This window comes from Podarcis pityusensis (genome assembly GCF_964106645.2).
Source record: "Podarcis pityusensis genome assembly, chromosome: 3".
Taxonomy (NCBI): Eukaryota; Metazoa; Chordata; class Lepidosauria; order Squamata; family Lacertidae; genus Podarcis; species Podarcis pityusensis.
In genome coordinates this window covers 119,413,372-119,427,253 of record NC_138026.1, presented here as the reverse complement: position 1 = coordinate 119,427,253, position 13,882 = coordinate 119,413,372, and the positions used below count along the sequence as shown (strand labels likewise).

Here is a 13,882-nt window from a genome sequence, read left to right as displayed (position 1 = left end):
AATAATAATTTTATTATTATTATTATTATTGCCCCAGTGAGCAACCTGGCCACCAAATTCTGCACCAACTGAAGCATCTTCAGAGGCAGCCCTACGTATAACACGTTGCAGTAATCTACCAGAGATTACCAAATCTTAGAAAACAGAAGTTAGGCTATAAATGGCTATACATGGACCCGTCTCTCTCCTGGCTGAGGCCATCATACAGGTTGAGCAAGACAGTTTTTGTGCCAAACCGGGCCCAAACCCTGCCTTTAGAAAATCAGTTTCTTCCAAGAGTGCCTGGATCTGGTCCGTGACCACTCACTCAAGAACCCTGTCCAAGAAGGGGAGATTTGTCAACTGACCGGTAGTTACGTTTTCTCAGTCCAGGTGGGTTTCTTAAGAGTGGTCTTACCACTGCCTCTTTCAAGCACTCAGGGACCACCCCCTCTCACAAGGAGGCATTAATCACCTCCCTGGTCCAGCCAGCTGTCTCCTTCCTGCTAGTTTTTATCAGCCAAGAGGGGCAAGGGTCCAGTGTGCAAGCGGTTGCCCTGAAAGAACCAAACATCTTGTCCACATCCTCGAGCCTTACTAACTGAAATTTAGCACAAGTAAAATGGGGGCAGCACTCGCAGGTAACGGAGAGTCACACGAATAAAGCTCGGGGATGTCGTGCCCAGCAACACAGCCACTCATGAATTAGGGCTGAGGTAGAGGTTGAATCTGCAAATGTCTAATGTCTAAATCCAACCAGAGCAATTTACCGAACTGGACTGGCTCAAAAGCACTTCACCAAACCCCAATCAAGCTGCTTTTGTAACCCTTCCATCATTCTAGAAAAGTATACAAGGGTCTCAAAAAGGCAGTAATGCGCACGTTCGATAACAAAAGCATCAAGTAAGTGTGTTTTAAATCCAATTTAATTTTGTAAAAAAATAATACATAAACTTCAAAAGAAGAAACGTTTTCTATGCAAGAACATGCAGGTGTCTGGCGTTCCAACATCTTCAGTCAGCTCACAGTAAGCTGATCCACACCTTCAGATGTATGGTGAGAGAGGTTGAGTGTAAGTAAATACCAAATAAATACAGTGCATTCAAATCCATTTATCACACAAGGCAGGCTGAGAATGGGGTGGGTGGAGAGTAGGAACTGTTTCTGAAAAACAGAAAATGCTTTGAAAGAGATCCCTGCCTTTATGGCTTGGAGTTTAAGTCACCCTGCATTTACCTTTTTCCACTTTCAGAAGAAAAGCCTGCACTGGGAGGGAATTTTACAGAGAAATCGGTCACAAGGTCACGATCGCTGGAAGGTTCTTGGGCAGATGCAAAGAGGGAGAACACATTTGCTCCATGTCCCAGGCTTATTCCATTTCCCTGCTCATCCAAAGAGGCTGCGCAAGGGAGGATTCAACAGAGATCATGCAAAGTTGAACTATACAAGCACCCCAAAAATGCCTTCATTAGCAAACAGGGTACCTCCCATATGCCCCGCTTAGCATGCCAGGATCACATCAAAATTACAGGAAGCTGCTGCCCATTCTCGGGGGCAGGATCTGACCCGGATAAATCACAGTGGCAATATTGTGTGCTCTGATCTCTTCATGTTGCACTCTGGTTCTGATGGGATGGCATTTTGTCATCTTAGCAGAACAGTTTTGTTACAGAGCAAGACCTCCCAACAAAGCCTTTCCTTGTGACGGGACAGCTGCTTGCAGCTTCAATAGCCTTTTTAACCGAAAACGTAAAGGCCCTGCACCCAAAAAGAAGGGGTGGGGAATGATGGTGCAAGAATGAAACCAAAGGCGTAAAAAAAAAAAAATCTGCATTAGTAGAAAGGAGAAAAAAGAAAAATTCACATTAGGAAAGATTATGTTGGATTTCCCCCACCTCCACCCTGGTTTAGTTTCATGCCTGCTGGGCTGCCCCAATAGCCAGACCTGAAGTAGAAATAAGAGAGTAGCCAGTATAGATCTACAGTCTCCTAAAATACAAAGGTACCCCTTTTTCCTGTGGGGCAGCCCTGCACTTACAGCAGAGTGATAAGGGTAAGGGACATAGGTCTTGGTAGAACACTTGCTTGGCATGCAGAAGGATTGCAGGTTCAATCCGTGGCATTTCTAGGTAGTGAAGGGAATGCCCCTTGTCTGAAACCCTGGAGAGCAGCTGCTACTGAGTGTGGCCAATACTGAACTGGCTGGGCCAACAGTCTGACTCAGTACAAGGGAGCTTCCTGTGGTGCCAAGCCTGCTCTGGTTTGCACAGCCATCTTTGTCGGGGACCGCACCAACTGCTGAGGGAGCCAGGAGGGCTTGCAGTACCTTCCACATGTAGAAAAGCCTGCCCTGGAGATGGGAGTTCACAAGGTCAAAAGCTCAACAGGAGAACAAAATGGCAGGGGGAATGAAGTCAGATCTCAGTCACGCAACACCGTGGGCAGAAAACAAAGGCAGGAAAGTGCAATTGCAAGGGTATACAGCAAAACCTTAAGTTCACAGGGAATTTATATCACAAGGCATTTACAACGGTTGTTAAGACTGAGCTTCACAGGCAATTGGAGGGGAAGAAACTACTGTGGGGTTCATACAAGTCTGCAAGCTGAAAACCATTGCCCAAGGCTTAAAGTGCACATGTGAATCAATATATATCTATACAAACATTGCAGGGGAGGGCATCATTTTTGGCTGAGGGTGTGTGTGCAAATCTCTCCCTCCATTATCTGATCAAAAGCTAAACAGTTTGCACTGAAGGCAGGCAAGAAATGCCAAGCGGTACAGTCCTGCAGTTCTCGCTCATCTCCAACTCTGACCCAAAGGTAATCCATGTGAAAGCTTCCTTTTCCCATGGTTGACACTCCAGGAAGCAGAGCTGTAGAGAGAGAATCTCTGAGTCTTTCCCAGCTGGAACATTTTGGTGCTCCCTGGATAATTTTCTGAAAAGTGGCCTCGTGACAGCTGTAGGTGCAAATGTCACTTTATGAGCAGTCAGGCAAAGGGATGCAAAAGATGGAAACCACAGACCCTCAGAATGAATCCTGCTATCCCGTGTCCATCACAAGCACATTTTCCAGTTAATCTTCCCTGCCAGACAAACCCACTGCCTTAGGAGACTGGAAGAAGGGAAATGAAAAGAGGCCACGAGCAAAAGGGGAGGATCCTATCTCCACCCTCTTTGCTCCTCCACTTCCAGTTATGTTTTCGAGGTGTTCTAGATAGCATAGATGGGGCAGCCTACCTCCTAAGCCACTCCTCCTTGTGCTCCGGTCTGAATGGCTATATGCTATGTGAGGTGACCACCTTATACAGCTATGACCATGGGAAAGGGAGGGCAGGGAACCATAGCTCACTTATTGAGGACCATTCGAAAGGAACAGGACACATTGCCAGGCATAGGGTGAGGAGGAGAAAAGGCTGGACTTAAAAGCACCAAGTTTGGGATAACAAAGTACAGAGGAGCAGCTCTTTAAACAAAGAATAAATATTTTTTAGAGTCAACTCAATCAAAAGCCAGCTTCCCTGCAGAGGAAAGTACAGCTACGGATGCATTCAGATGGATTTGGCAATCCACCACAGATGGACGAGCTGGTTGCAACAGTGCAGGACATAGTTCTGGATGGTTGAGGTGCATGAGGGGGAAACTGTCTGTAGTGGTTCCCTCTGGATCTTGCTCCTACCATCCTTGCTCAAAGGCAACGCTCTCATTTGGACTGGAGAAGGGCAGCCCTCTCAAAAGGGATCAGTTGTCCTTGGGAGAAGCTGCTTCCTCCCTTTCTCACTTGATGTTTTTAAGCAAGGCAGTCCGTGCATTGACCACAGCTTTGAAGGCGTCCTCGCTGCCAGGAGCCATGCACTTATCCGGGTGGAGAAGCACCGCCAGCTTCCGATAGGCCTTGTTCACCTCATCCCTGGAGGGCAAGACAGGCATTCATTAAGAGCGGCTACCACAAGCACAAGCGTAATAAGCTCCCAAAGTTATAGCTTCGCCCAAGGGCCCCTTCCCATTCTCTGTCTTCCAAATTCTCCCTTGCTGGCTTCTACAGAAACTCCAGCGGGTGCAGAATGCTGCAGCAAGGCTCCTCACGGGGTCCCTGCCATGGGAGCATATTCACCCAGTGCTTTTCCAGCTGCACTGGCTCCCGGTGGAGTACAGGGGCAGATTTAAGGTGCTGGTCTTGACCTTTAAAGCCCTTCACGGCCTAGGACCCTCGTACCTACGGGACCACCTCTCCCAGTATGCCCCGTGGAGGACCTTAAGGTCCATAAATAGCAACACCCTAGAGGTCCTGGGCCCTAAGGAAGTTAGATCAGCTTCAACCAGAGCCAGGGCCTTTTCAACACTGGCTCCGGCCTGGTGGAATGCTCTGTCTCCTGAAACCAGGGCCCTGCAGGATCTGATTTCTTTCCGCAGGGCCTGTAAGACAGAGTTGTTCCGCCTGGCCTTTGGCTTGAAATCAACTTGATCCCCTCCCCCTCTTTCTTTTTTCCTTTCTCCTTCTGTGATGGAACTCCTATTTGGGGACTTCCCTGGCTTTTTTCTGGCCCACGTAGGACAAGTCTGGATGAAGATTTGACGTTTTCATCCCCAAAAAGTTTTTGATTTGAGTTTCTACTGAAATGAGGCTGCATCTTAATGTTGTATTTTAATCTTGTTTTTAAGTTGTATTTTAATCAATTGTTTTTATATCTGGTGTTAGCCGCCCTGAGCCCGGTCTTGGCTGGGGAGGGTGGGGTATAAATAAAATTTATTATTATTACACCAGCAGGGATTGCCTCCATTACCTGGTGGCCCCTGGCTTGACACCCAGCATGTCCCAGCTGTCCTTGCTGCTGCGGATTCTTCGGATGGTGTCCGCTTGCTCCTTGGTGAAACTGACGCTCATGCTGGCCATGGGCCGCTTTCCCCCATTGTCGCACAAATCAACGATGGCAGAGTAGAAAGTCTACAAGCACACAGAAGGAACAGGTAGCAAAGTTTTATATGTGCCCGTAGCTCGACAATCCCTATTTCATTAATGGGACCAAACCTCAGGTCCTTCTGCTACCTCATATCAAGAAACTTGAGAAAGGGAGAACATCTATAGATTTTGTGGGGAAGATCAAGACTCTTAAACCTACCACCCGCCACCACCTCATCTCCACTGCTGCTTCTTCCTCAGCCAGTTCCTTTTTTATCTGAAGGTGTCAGAACAGCCACTGCATGGCTCTCTGGGAGTTGCAGTGACCTTCAGACCATTCTTTGGGGTTTTCAGTTCCCCCACATCAATGGCCACTTAGCCACCCCACAGTCAAAAGGGGTTGTCTTCACCTATAATCTGCCAGACCACTGTTCCTTGTCTCTCTTGACCCCAAACCCACAAGGCCTCCCACAGTCAGCAGGGCCAGTCTCTTGTACTACTAGCTCCTATTGTTCTACTTATTTAAAAGTGAAGAGCTGCTCACTTGAAAGTCATTAAAAACAGATGACAACAAAATGGAATTCAAGCAATTAAGTCATTCCCTGCATTTTAACATGGGGCAGGGAAAATATATTTGAGAGAAGGAAAGTGGGTGTGTAGGGTGTGAATCCCCAGAGAAGGAAAATTGCAGAAGCAGCTCTAAAAATGAAAAAGTGGTGATGTGCTCAGCAGGTGCATTGTGATCAGGCTCAGAGAAACGTGGAGCTGGAAGGGACCCCGAGGGTCATTTAGCCCAACCCCCGGCAATGCAGGAATAAGCCAAACAAATTGTTTGGGGCATACAACTTCACCTTCAAGGGTAACTCTCTTGATATAATTCTTTTACAAAATGTTATTTATTTCATTTGTTGCATTTATTGGAAACCTTACAGAGCACAGACCATTGAGAGCCAAGGAAAAGGGCTGGATGAGGGCTTCTAGGTTTGACATAGTTGGTTTTACCTGGAACATCTCGTTGATTCCTTCTCCAGTCTGAGCAGAAGTCTCAAAATAAAGGAAGCCTCTGCTCTCTGCCCACAGCCGCCCCTCACTTTCGTCCACAGAACGGTGCTTGGTGCAATCAACCTGAAACACAGGTGGGTGGGAGGAAGCATGATCCTGGCTCACAGCTACTGACCTAGCCTCCATGACTTTACCTAACCTTTTCAAAATCCAGTAATTCACACTGGTAAAGTCTTCAAACTACATACTGTTCTCTGATTTGTGAGTGGGGGCAGTCTCTGCAAGAGCCCATGGTTACAAGCAAGATTTTCCACACCTTAGCCTCTTCTTGGGAATGGTTACCTTGTTGGCACAAACTACAAAGACAATATTCTCCATGTTTCCATGTGGTCCAAGTTCCTGCTTCATCTCAGCGAGCCACGAGTCGAGGGCATCAAATGACTCCTTCAGCCCAACATCATACACCAGGATTACGCCCTGCGTGTCCTTGTAAAACTCATTGCGTACCTAAGAGAGCACAGAAACAAACAACTGGATATTGGGGACCAAGAGGGTGCTATAGGAAAGAGAATGGCTTGGAATCTCTGGATCAGTTTCCCTTTACACGTGTGCCACTTTTCAACTGATCTGACATCATCTGTGCGGGCAGAAAAGTGCTGCTCCTGGATTGACCAGCAATTTTAGCAGATTAACTGCATCGGGACAGGCCATGTACAAATTCGTTACTTTTCAGCTCTCGTATAGTTACTAAGATTTAAAATAGATATCCTACAGTTACAATGATCGTAAGCCAAAATGCCCAGAAAATCTATAAATGTTAAATGCAAATTAGTCAAAGCCCTCCAGCTCATGTGAGGGTATGAAGTGGGCCACAATTTTCACCATGGAGCAATTTAGCTTGCCAGGACCAGAAGTCTATGGATTTATGTCCTAAACTAATGGCCAGGAAGCTGCCACCTCGCTTACCTCATAGAAGAAGGGGTGTCCAGCCATGTCAAAAATATTCACTTTGATTTCCCGATCCCGAACCTGCACTCTGAAAGAAAGAGGAACACAGCCATAAGATGCAAGTGCACACACTCCAGTGACCCTTCTTTCCCAGACCAAGTTCAACTTTTCTACAACACGGGTATTAGGCAAGCATCGCAACGCGACTGTTGAGCACAGATGAATTTTGGCGTGATCATTTAGGGCTCAGTAAAAAGCTTTGGGGGTAATCTGCAAAGAAAAATTGTAACTGGACAAATGACCAGTGAAGGGCGACCCGGAGGCATCCAGATTACATACAGGCGATGACCATTTTAGGCACGCCCAATTGACATGCAGTCACCGACGCACGGGTCCTTTAGGACCAAGAAGAGGGCAGAATGGGGGCGGAAAAGAATGGGGCAGGGTGCAATTATGTGCACTCCACCAACATGTGCAGGGAGCAGGAATGGAACCTCCGTGCAAAATGCTTGCCGCCTGTGCTCTGCTTTCAATGAGGATTTTACTAGCTAATAAGGGATTGATAGGGACGCAGGTGGCGCTGTGGGTTAAACCACAGAGCCTATAACTTGCCAATCAGAAGGTCGGCGGTTTGAATCCCCGTGACAGGGTGAGCTCCTGTTGCTCGGTCCCTGCTCCTGCCAACCTAGAAGTTCGAAAGCATGTCAAAGTGTAGTAGATAAATAGGTACCGCTCCGGCGGGAAGGTAAACGGCGTTTCCATGCGCTGCTCTGGTTTGCCAGAAGCGGCTTAGTCATGCTGGCCACATGACCTGGAAGTTGTATGCCGACTCCCTCGGCCAATAAAGCGAGATGAGCGCCGCAACCCCAGAGTCGGCCACGACTGGACCTAATGGTCAGGGGTCCCTTTACCTTTAAGGGATTGATCAGAGATGTAAAATCTGCTCCACTGGGATGTGCCCCACTTGTATGCAAAATATAGCACAAAATGAGATGCCCACAAACACCTGTAGTTTCCCAGTGGCAATTTCCATTAATATCATAGCAACAAAATGTTGAATTATTGAAGTGAGTGAAAAATCAAAGCATAATTTCCCATCTTTCTGATTCACACACACAATGCCGTGGTTCTTAGTTTCAGGAGCTGCTGTGTCAAGTGTTCTCTATTGTGAAAGCAGGGTACTCACTTGGTGACACCATAATCGATGCCAATTGTTGCAAGGTACTTGGGCACAAACCTCTTCTCACAGTATCGCTTTATAATGCAGCTCTAAAATGCAAAAGAATGGAGATTGTTACCCAATTGGCTGAGCTGTCTGTTCAACCCACTATATTTCGTATTTCGCCGGGTTAAGCGCAAAGCACGTCTTTTTAAAACACATATCTGTATGTATATGTGCATGACTGGCAAATCTGATTCAATATAAGCTATTTTAAATTTTGTTTTCAACTTAAAAAGCAAAAGGGCAGTTGAAACAACCACACTTCAGTTTGATTAAACCAAGAAGCTTCTAATTAACCATAGTTTCCTATTTCATCTGAACCAGTAAACTGTGGTTAATTATAAGCTTCCAAAGGGAAGAGCAAAGAGGCTGAGCAGGCAAAAGGTCTGTGCATATCTTGCTTTAGTAAGTCAAGATATGGTTTAGAATATATGTTTTCTATTTTAAAACGCCTACAATTTACATCTTCCTAAAAACTGAGAGGGTAAGTTCCCAAGTTATAACTGTTTAAACATGCTGCAATCACTCTATATTAACTTAATAGGCAAAACAAAAACAAGAAACAGGTGTCTGCCCCTGAAATTATCAACAACAACAATGGAAGCAAAACTTCCCAAACTCCTCAAACATCAGTGTTTGTAGAGGGAAAATGGGTGACCTATTATACTTCTACTGTTTATGTATGAAATCCAATGGATTCCCCTTCCCCAGCGGCACTCAACCAAAACCAACTCAAAGAGGATTGGGTGGCCCTGTAATTATTTTCAAATGAAATGAGAAAAGATAACGATATGTGTGTGTCCTGGTTGGATAAAACAGAGTCCGGCACAAAAAACAAAGCGGGAAACGGGTCCTCCACACGTCGCTCTCACCTAACCAACCTCGCAGGGTTATTGTGGGCGTGGGCGGTAATCAGAACCACGTTATGCTGCCTTAGTCGAGTCCCTCGGAGTCAGCATATTGTTACGGAAATTACGGGGGGGGGGCACATCTCTAAAGTTGTTAAATGTTACAAATATTATGCATAAATGTATCCTTTCGACTTGACTGCTCAGGAAGTTACCTAGCTTTCAAAATCATATAAAATCAACTCCTTTCCCAGTTTCCTTCATTCCACCGCCAAGGTTCATTGCTTCATTGGCCAAGGATTTGGAAACCACTCGGTTTCCCCATAATCCCTCAAGCGGGAGGTCACGTACTCACAGGAAGGTACTCATAGGTGTCAATAGCTGGGCAAAGGCACTCCTCCGGACTTGCCCAGGTGGCAGACTATGCAAACCAAAGTTCTATTGTCCCTTTGTAGCAGGTGCTTCAAAGAACAAATAGATAAATAGGTACCACTCTGGTGGGAAGGTAAACGGCATTTCCGTGCGCTGCTCTGGTTCACCAGAAGTGGCTTAGTCATGCTGGCCACATGACCCGGAAGCTGTACGCCGGCTCCCTCGGCCAATAAAGCGAGATGAGCGCCGCAACCCCAGAGTCAGCCACGACTGGACCTAATGGTCAGGGGTCCTTTTACCTTTAGTAGGTGCTTAGAATGTACTTCCCCATGCACTTCCTGTATCCACCTGTTGCCCCAACACATTCCTCCTATGTTAATCATGTATAACCCTCCCCTTTTCTGATGTACCAATGATGTAGTGATGATGCGTAATGAACTGTATGCTGGGATAAGATAGAAACTTTTAAAAGTCCTTGTCACCCCATCCACGGGGTTCAAAATTCCTCTTTGAATTTTGTGCAATAAACTTTGGTCTACAGCTACAGTGGTACCTCAGGTTAAGTACTTAATTCGTTCCGGAGGTCTGTTCTTAACCTGAAGCACCACTTTAGCTAATGGGGCCCCCTGCTGCTGCCGCGCTGCTGGAGCACAATTTCTGTTCTCATCCTGAAGCGAAGTTCTTAACCCGAGGTACTATTTCTGGGTTAGCGGAGTCTGTAACCTGAAGCGTATGTAACCCGAGGTACCACTGTATTTGCTCCGGTTGGTGGCTGGACTCCTTCCTTTATTCCGCAGGGACCCGCGGGCTCTGCCCCACCAGCTGGGTGATTGAGTAGCCTCACACCTAGATTTTTCCGTAACAATATAAACATTACCATATATATATATTTATGTGTATATCTGAGTTATACTTGCGTGTGTGTGTGTGTGTGTATACACACACACACACACACACATACATAAGCACACTATACCAGGCATCCCCAAACTCAGCCCTCCAGATCTTTTGGACTGTTAGCTAGGGATTGTGGGAGTTGTAGTCCCAAAACACCTGGGGGCGGAGTTTGGGGAAGCCTGCAATATACATATATGCAAATATAACTCAGCAGATAAGGATTGCTCCTGTCCTCCCAGAAGCCTTTGCGCTTGGCCAAAGATTAGCTAGGGATTGTGGGAGTTGTAGTCCCAAAACACCTGGGGGCGGAGTTTGGGGAAGCCTGCAATATACATATATGCAAATATAACTCAGCAGATAAGGATTGCTCCTGTCCTCCCAGAAGCCTTTGCGCTTGGCCAAAGATTAGCTAGGGATTGTGGGAGTTGTAGTCCCAAAACACCTGGGGGCGGAGTTTGGGGAAGCCTGCAATATACATATATGCAAATGTAACTCAGCAGATAAGGATTGCTCCTGTCCTCCCAGAAGCCTTTGCGCTTGGCCAAAGAATCAGCGCCCCATCCCACGCTAACGCCCAACTGCCATAACGGTCAAAACGGCCGGGGGGGCGACTGACTGGTTGCGCGCCTTGTCACTCCCCGTCCCGCGAGCCAATAAGGCGCCTTCCTCCTCGCTCTTACCTTGCCCACCTCCGCGTTGCCCATGGAGATGACTTTGATCCTCAGCGCCTTCCGCGGCTCTTTCCGCTTCGCCTCCATCTCGCGAAGGACGCGGGCTGGACTCGCCGGGGCTCAAGGGGGCCCCTCGCCGGCCCGGGCGCCCGCCTCCTCCGCTGCCGTCGCCGCCCCGCTCCCCATGGCCCGCTTGACGACAGCGGAGACGCGGCTGCTTAGGACCCGGCCGACGCCTCGCGAGATTTCGCGAGCTTTGCGAGAGCGGGCCGAGAAGCCGCCGCGCCACGCGAGAGCTGGGAAATCTCGCGAGAATGAACCAAAGTGGCTTCCCGCCTCTTCCCCTCAGTCCTGTCGATTCAGAGAAGGCAGGCGCGCTTAGGGCTGCTCTGCAGGGCTATGTTTGGAAGTTTTGTCCCTTTTCTTATTATTGGTTGATTTATTACAGTCCTATTAATGTATACAGTCCTTCACCAGAAGATCACTGGGCAGTTCATGTAAAATTACAAAATGAGAACACAAAATACATAATAAAAACAGAAACAGACTGATAATCCCCCCCTCCAGCCTTCACACAATCACATTTAAAATGCCTGGTTGAAGAAGCACCTATATATGTAGTACAGCAATAATAATAATAATAATAATAATAACAACAACAACAACAGCAACAACAACAACAACAACTTCTTTATTATTTGCACCTCACCCATCTCACTGGGTTGCCCCAGGCACTCTAAGCATGTTCCAGCATATACAGAAACAGAATAAAACATTACAAACTTCCCTGTGCAGGGCTGCCTTCTGATGTCTTCTAAAAGTTGTGTAATAATAATAATTATTATTTATTTATACCCCACCCATCTGGCAGGGCTTTCCCAGCCACTCTTGGCAGCTTCCAACAAAATATTAAAATACTAATGCATCAAAGATTAAAAGCTTCCATAAAAAGGGACATCTGAAGGGAGCAGGTACCACCACCAAGAAGGTCCTCTGCCTGATTCCCTATAATCTGCTTCCGTCAGAAGGTCCTCGGAGCTGGACCTCAGTGTTCAGGCTGGATGACAGTGGTGGAGATGCTCCTTCGGGAGTATAATGTAGAATGAAAGTGTTTTATGAATGTAGTTTTATTGGTCATGTAATGCTGTTCACTAAATAAATCCTCCCCCCTTAATGTTGGTGGTTGAGATTGTTTTCTTTTGCAAATAAAGTATAATAAATAAATGCATTAGCAGGTTTTTAAGTACTGTGCCCCAAAGGGACACCTTCAAAAGTTGGGAGCTCTGCCCTACAATATCACATACTGTCCAGCATTTCTCTGATGAAAATGGGGACATCCTATTCCATAATAATTGTTTTATTTATTTATTTATTTATACCCCACCCATCTGACATTTAAAAACTTTCCTATACAGGGCTGCCTTCAGATGTCTTCTGAAGGTTGTATAGTTATTTATTTCCTTGGCTCGGGGGTCGCGTAGTTCCATACTCATCAACATTTCTCCGATTAAAATAGGGACATCCTAAGAAAAAGTGGGACATTCCAAGATGAAATCAGAAACCGGGACAGCTTCTGTAAATCCAGGACTGTCCTTGGAAAGTAAAAGGATACTTTGAGGATCTGATTGAGGAGATTTCACCCCTCCCATATCCAAGAATCTGCTGATGAGTCTGGTGATTTTCCAGAGAGGAGGGGCGGTGTTCTGCTCTCTACTTATTCCGCTCCAGCCTAACATCAGTCAGTCAGTCAGAGCAGAAGGAGAGAGAGAGAGACTGAGTGTTAGAGAGAGATCGTGTGTATAGATAAGGTTGCTGTTAAGAGCAGCTGCAGACACTCAGTTCAGCATTCATTTACGTTTAGACCTCATTTAGCTCTGTATATAGTTGTGAATTATAGTTGTAGATAGAATAAAGAAGATATTCTACAGAGCTGCTCTCCGAGTCGTTTATGCTCTGCTATACTCTGCTGTACTCTGCTGTGCGACGACTGTCTTCTTGTGGAAGTGAATCCAGTGCTCACAACTCTAAGCTGTGAGTCCACAGCACTTTGACCTGTTCCTGTGCAGAAGGTGGTCTCTGGAAGTGCTACCTAGCTCGCCTAGCCCAGTAGGGGCTGAAGTGTGTGAGTCCAGTTGGTCGCACTGGCTCAAGGGCGATGCTGACACTGATGTCAGGCATACTTGCCTAAGGATACAACCTTGCATTAGCTTTCTATATTACAATCCAGTTAATCAGAAGTGTTGAAGTGTTCTCCTGAGGTATACAGTATATACACATGGTAGGGGCAGCAAGGAGTGGGGTGGTTTGTAAACAGGGAGGCCAGAAGGAAATTAAATGTAGAAATGCACTGACAATAGCTATTCACACAGACAGACTTATGCTTGACACCACAGACATCTTGGCACTGGTAAGCCAATTAAACATGTAGTGCAATAAAAAAAGCAACACCATTAGTCCTGATCAGTGCAATTTTTTGTGCTTGTTCTCTTACAATGGCACTGGCACCTTTTCTGAGAGGTGCCAGGACCGAGTTTCGGTTGTAGGCTGAGCCTAGTCCATGCCAGGGAATCGTTGGCCCGCGTCCTCAGATCCAGAGAGAGAGCAAAAGAAAGCACCAGGAAAGATCCTTCTTTGGAGGAAAGCAGTTTATTCTCTGTGCACAGAGACAGCCAGCAGAATAATTTCTGGAAGACTGGCTGCCCCGAAATACGCCTCTGCAAACTTTCTTATACCTTGAGAAAGCTCTCTCCCTCCTCCCCCCAAACGCCCTCCAGAAACTTCCCTAATCAGCTGGAAAGTTTTCAACTTATTTCCTTATATGGAATGGCATGTCTATATTGCTAGCCCTCTAAGCAGCCCCCTCGCTGGCTAAGCGTCCTGCATCCCCTCCTCCCGTCTCCCTCCTCCCGTCTCCCTCGTCCCGTATGTGTCTTTCTTATCTTGCATTCCTAAAGTAAGAAAGCGAGGGGCCTCTGGTTATTTCTAGCTTACAGTCTCCTTCATATGTGTCTTTCTTATCTTACATTCCTAAAGCGAGGGGCCTC

At 46.6% G+C, this 13,882-nt stretch overlaps 1 protein-coding gene across 1 annotated transcript; it reads right to left on the bottom strand.

The window, feature by feature from the left end:
- Window positions 1–887: 887 nt before the first annotated feature.
- On the bottom strand, window positions 888–11,051 carry DNAJC27 (DnaJ heat shock protein family (Hsp40) member C27). The gene is made up of 7 exons (XM_081001176.1): window positions 10,848–11,051; window positions 8,015–8,097; window positions 6,847–6,916; window positions 6,223–6,387; window positions 5,881–6,003; window positions 4,763–4,923; window positions 888–3,888 (listed from the first exon to the last, which is right to left on the bottom strand). The coding sequence occupies exons 1-7, from the start codon at window positions 10,923–10,925 to the stop codon at window positions 3,756–3,758; spliced, it is 813 nt and encodes a 270-aa protein (XP_080857302.1). The 5' UTR covers window positions 10,926–11,051; the 3' UTR covers window positions 888–3,755.
- Between the last annotated feature and the right edge of the window lie 2,831 nt (window positions 11,052–13,882).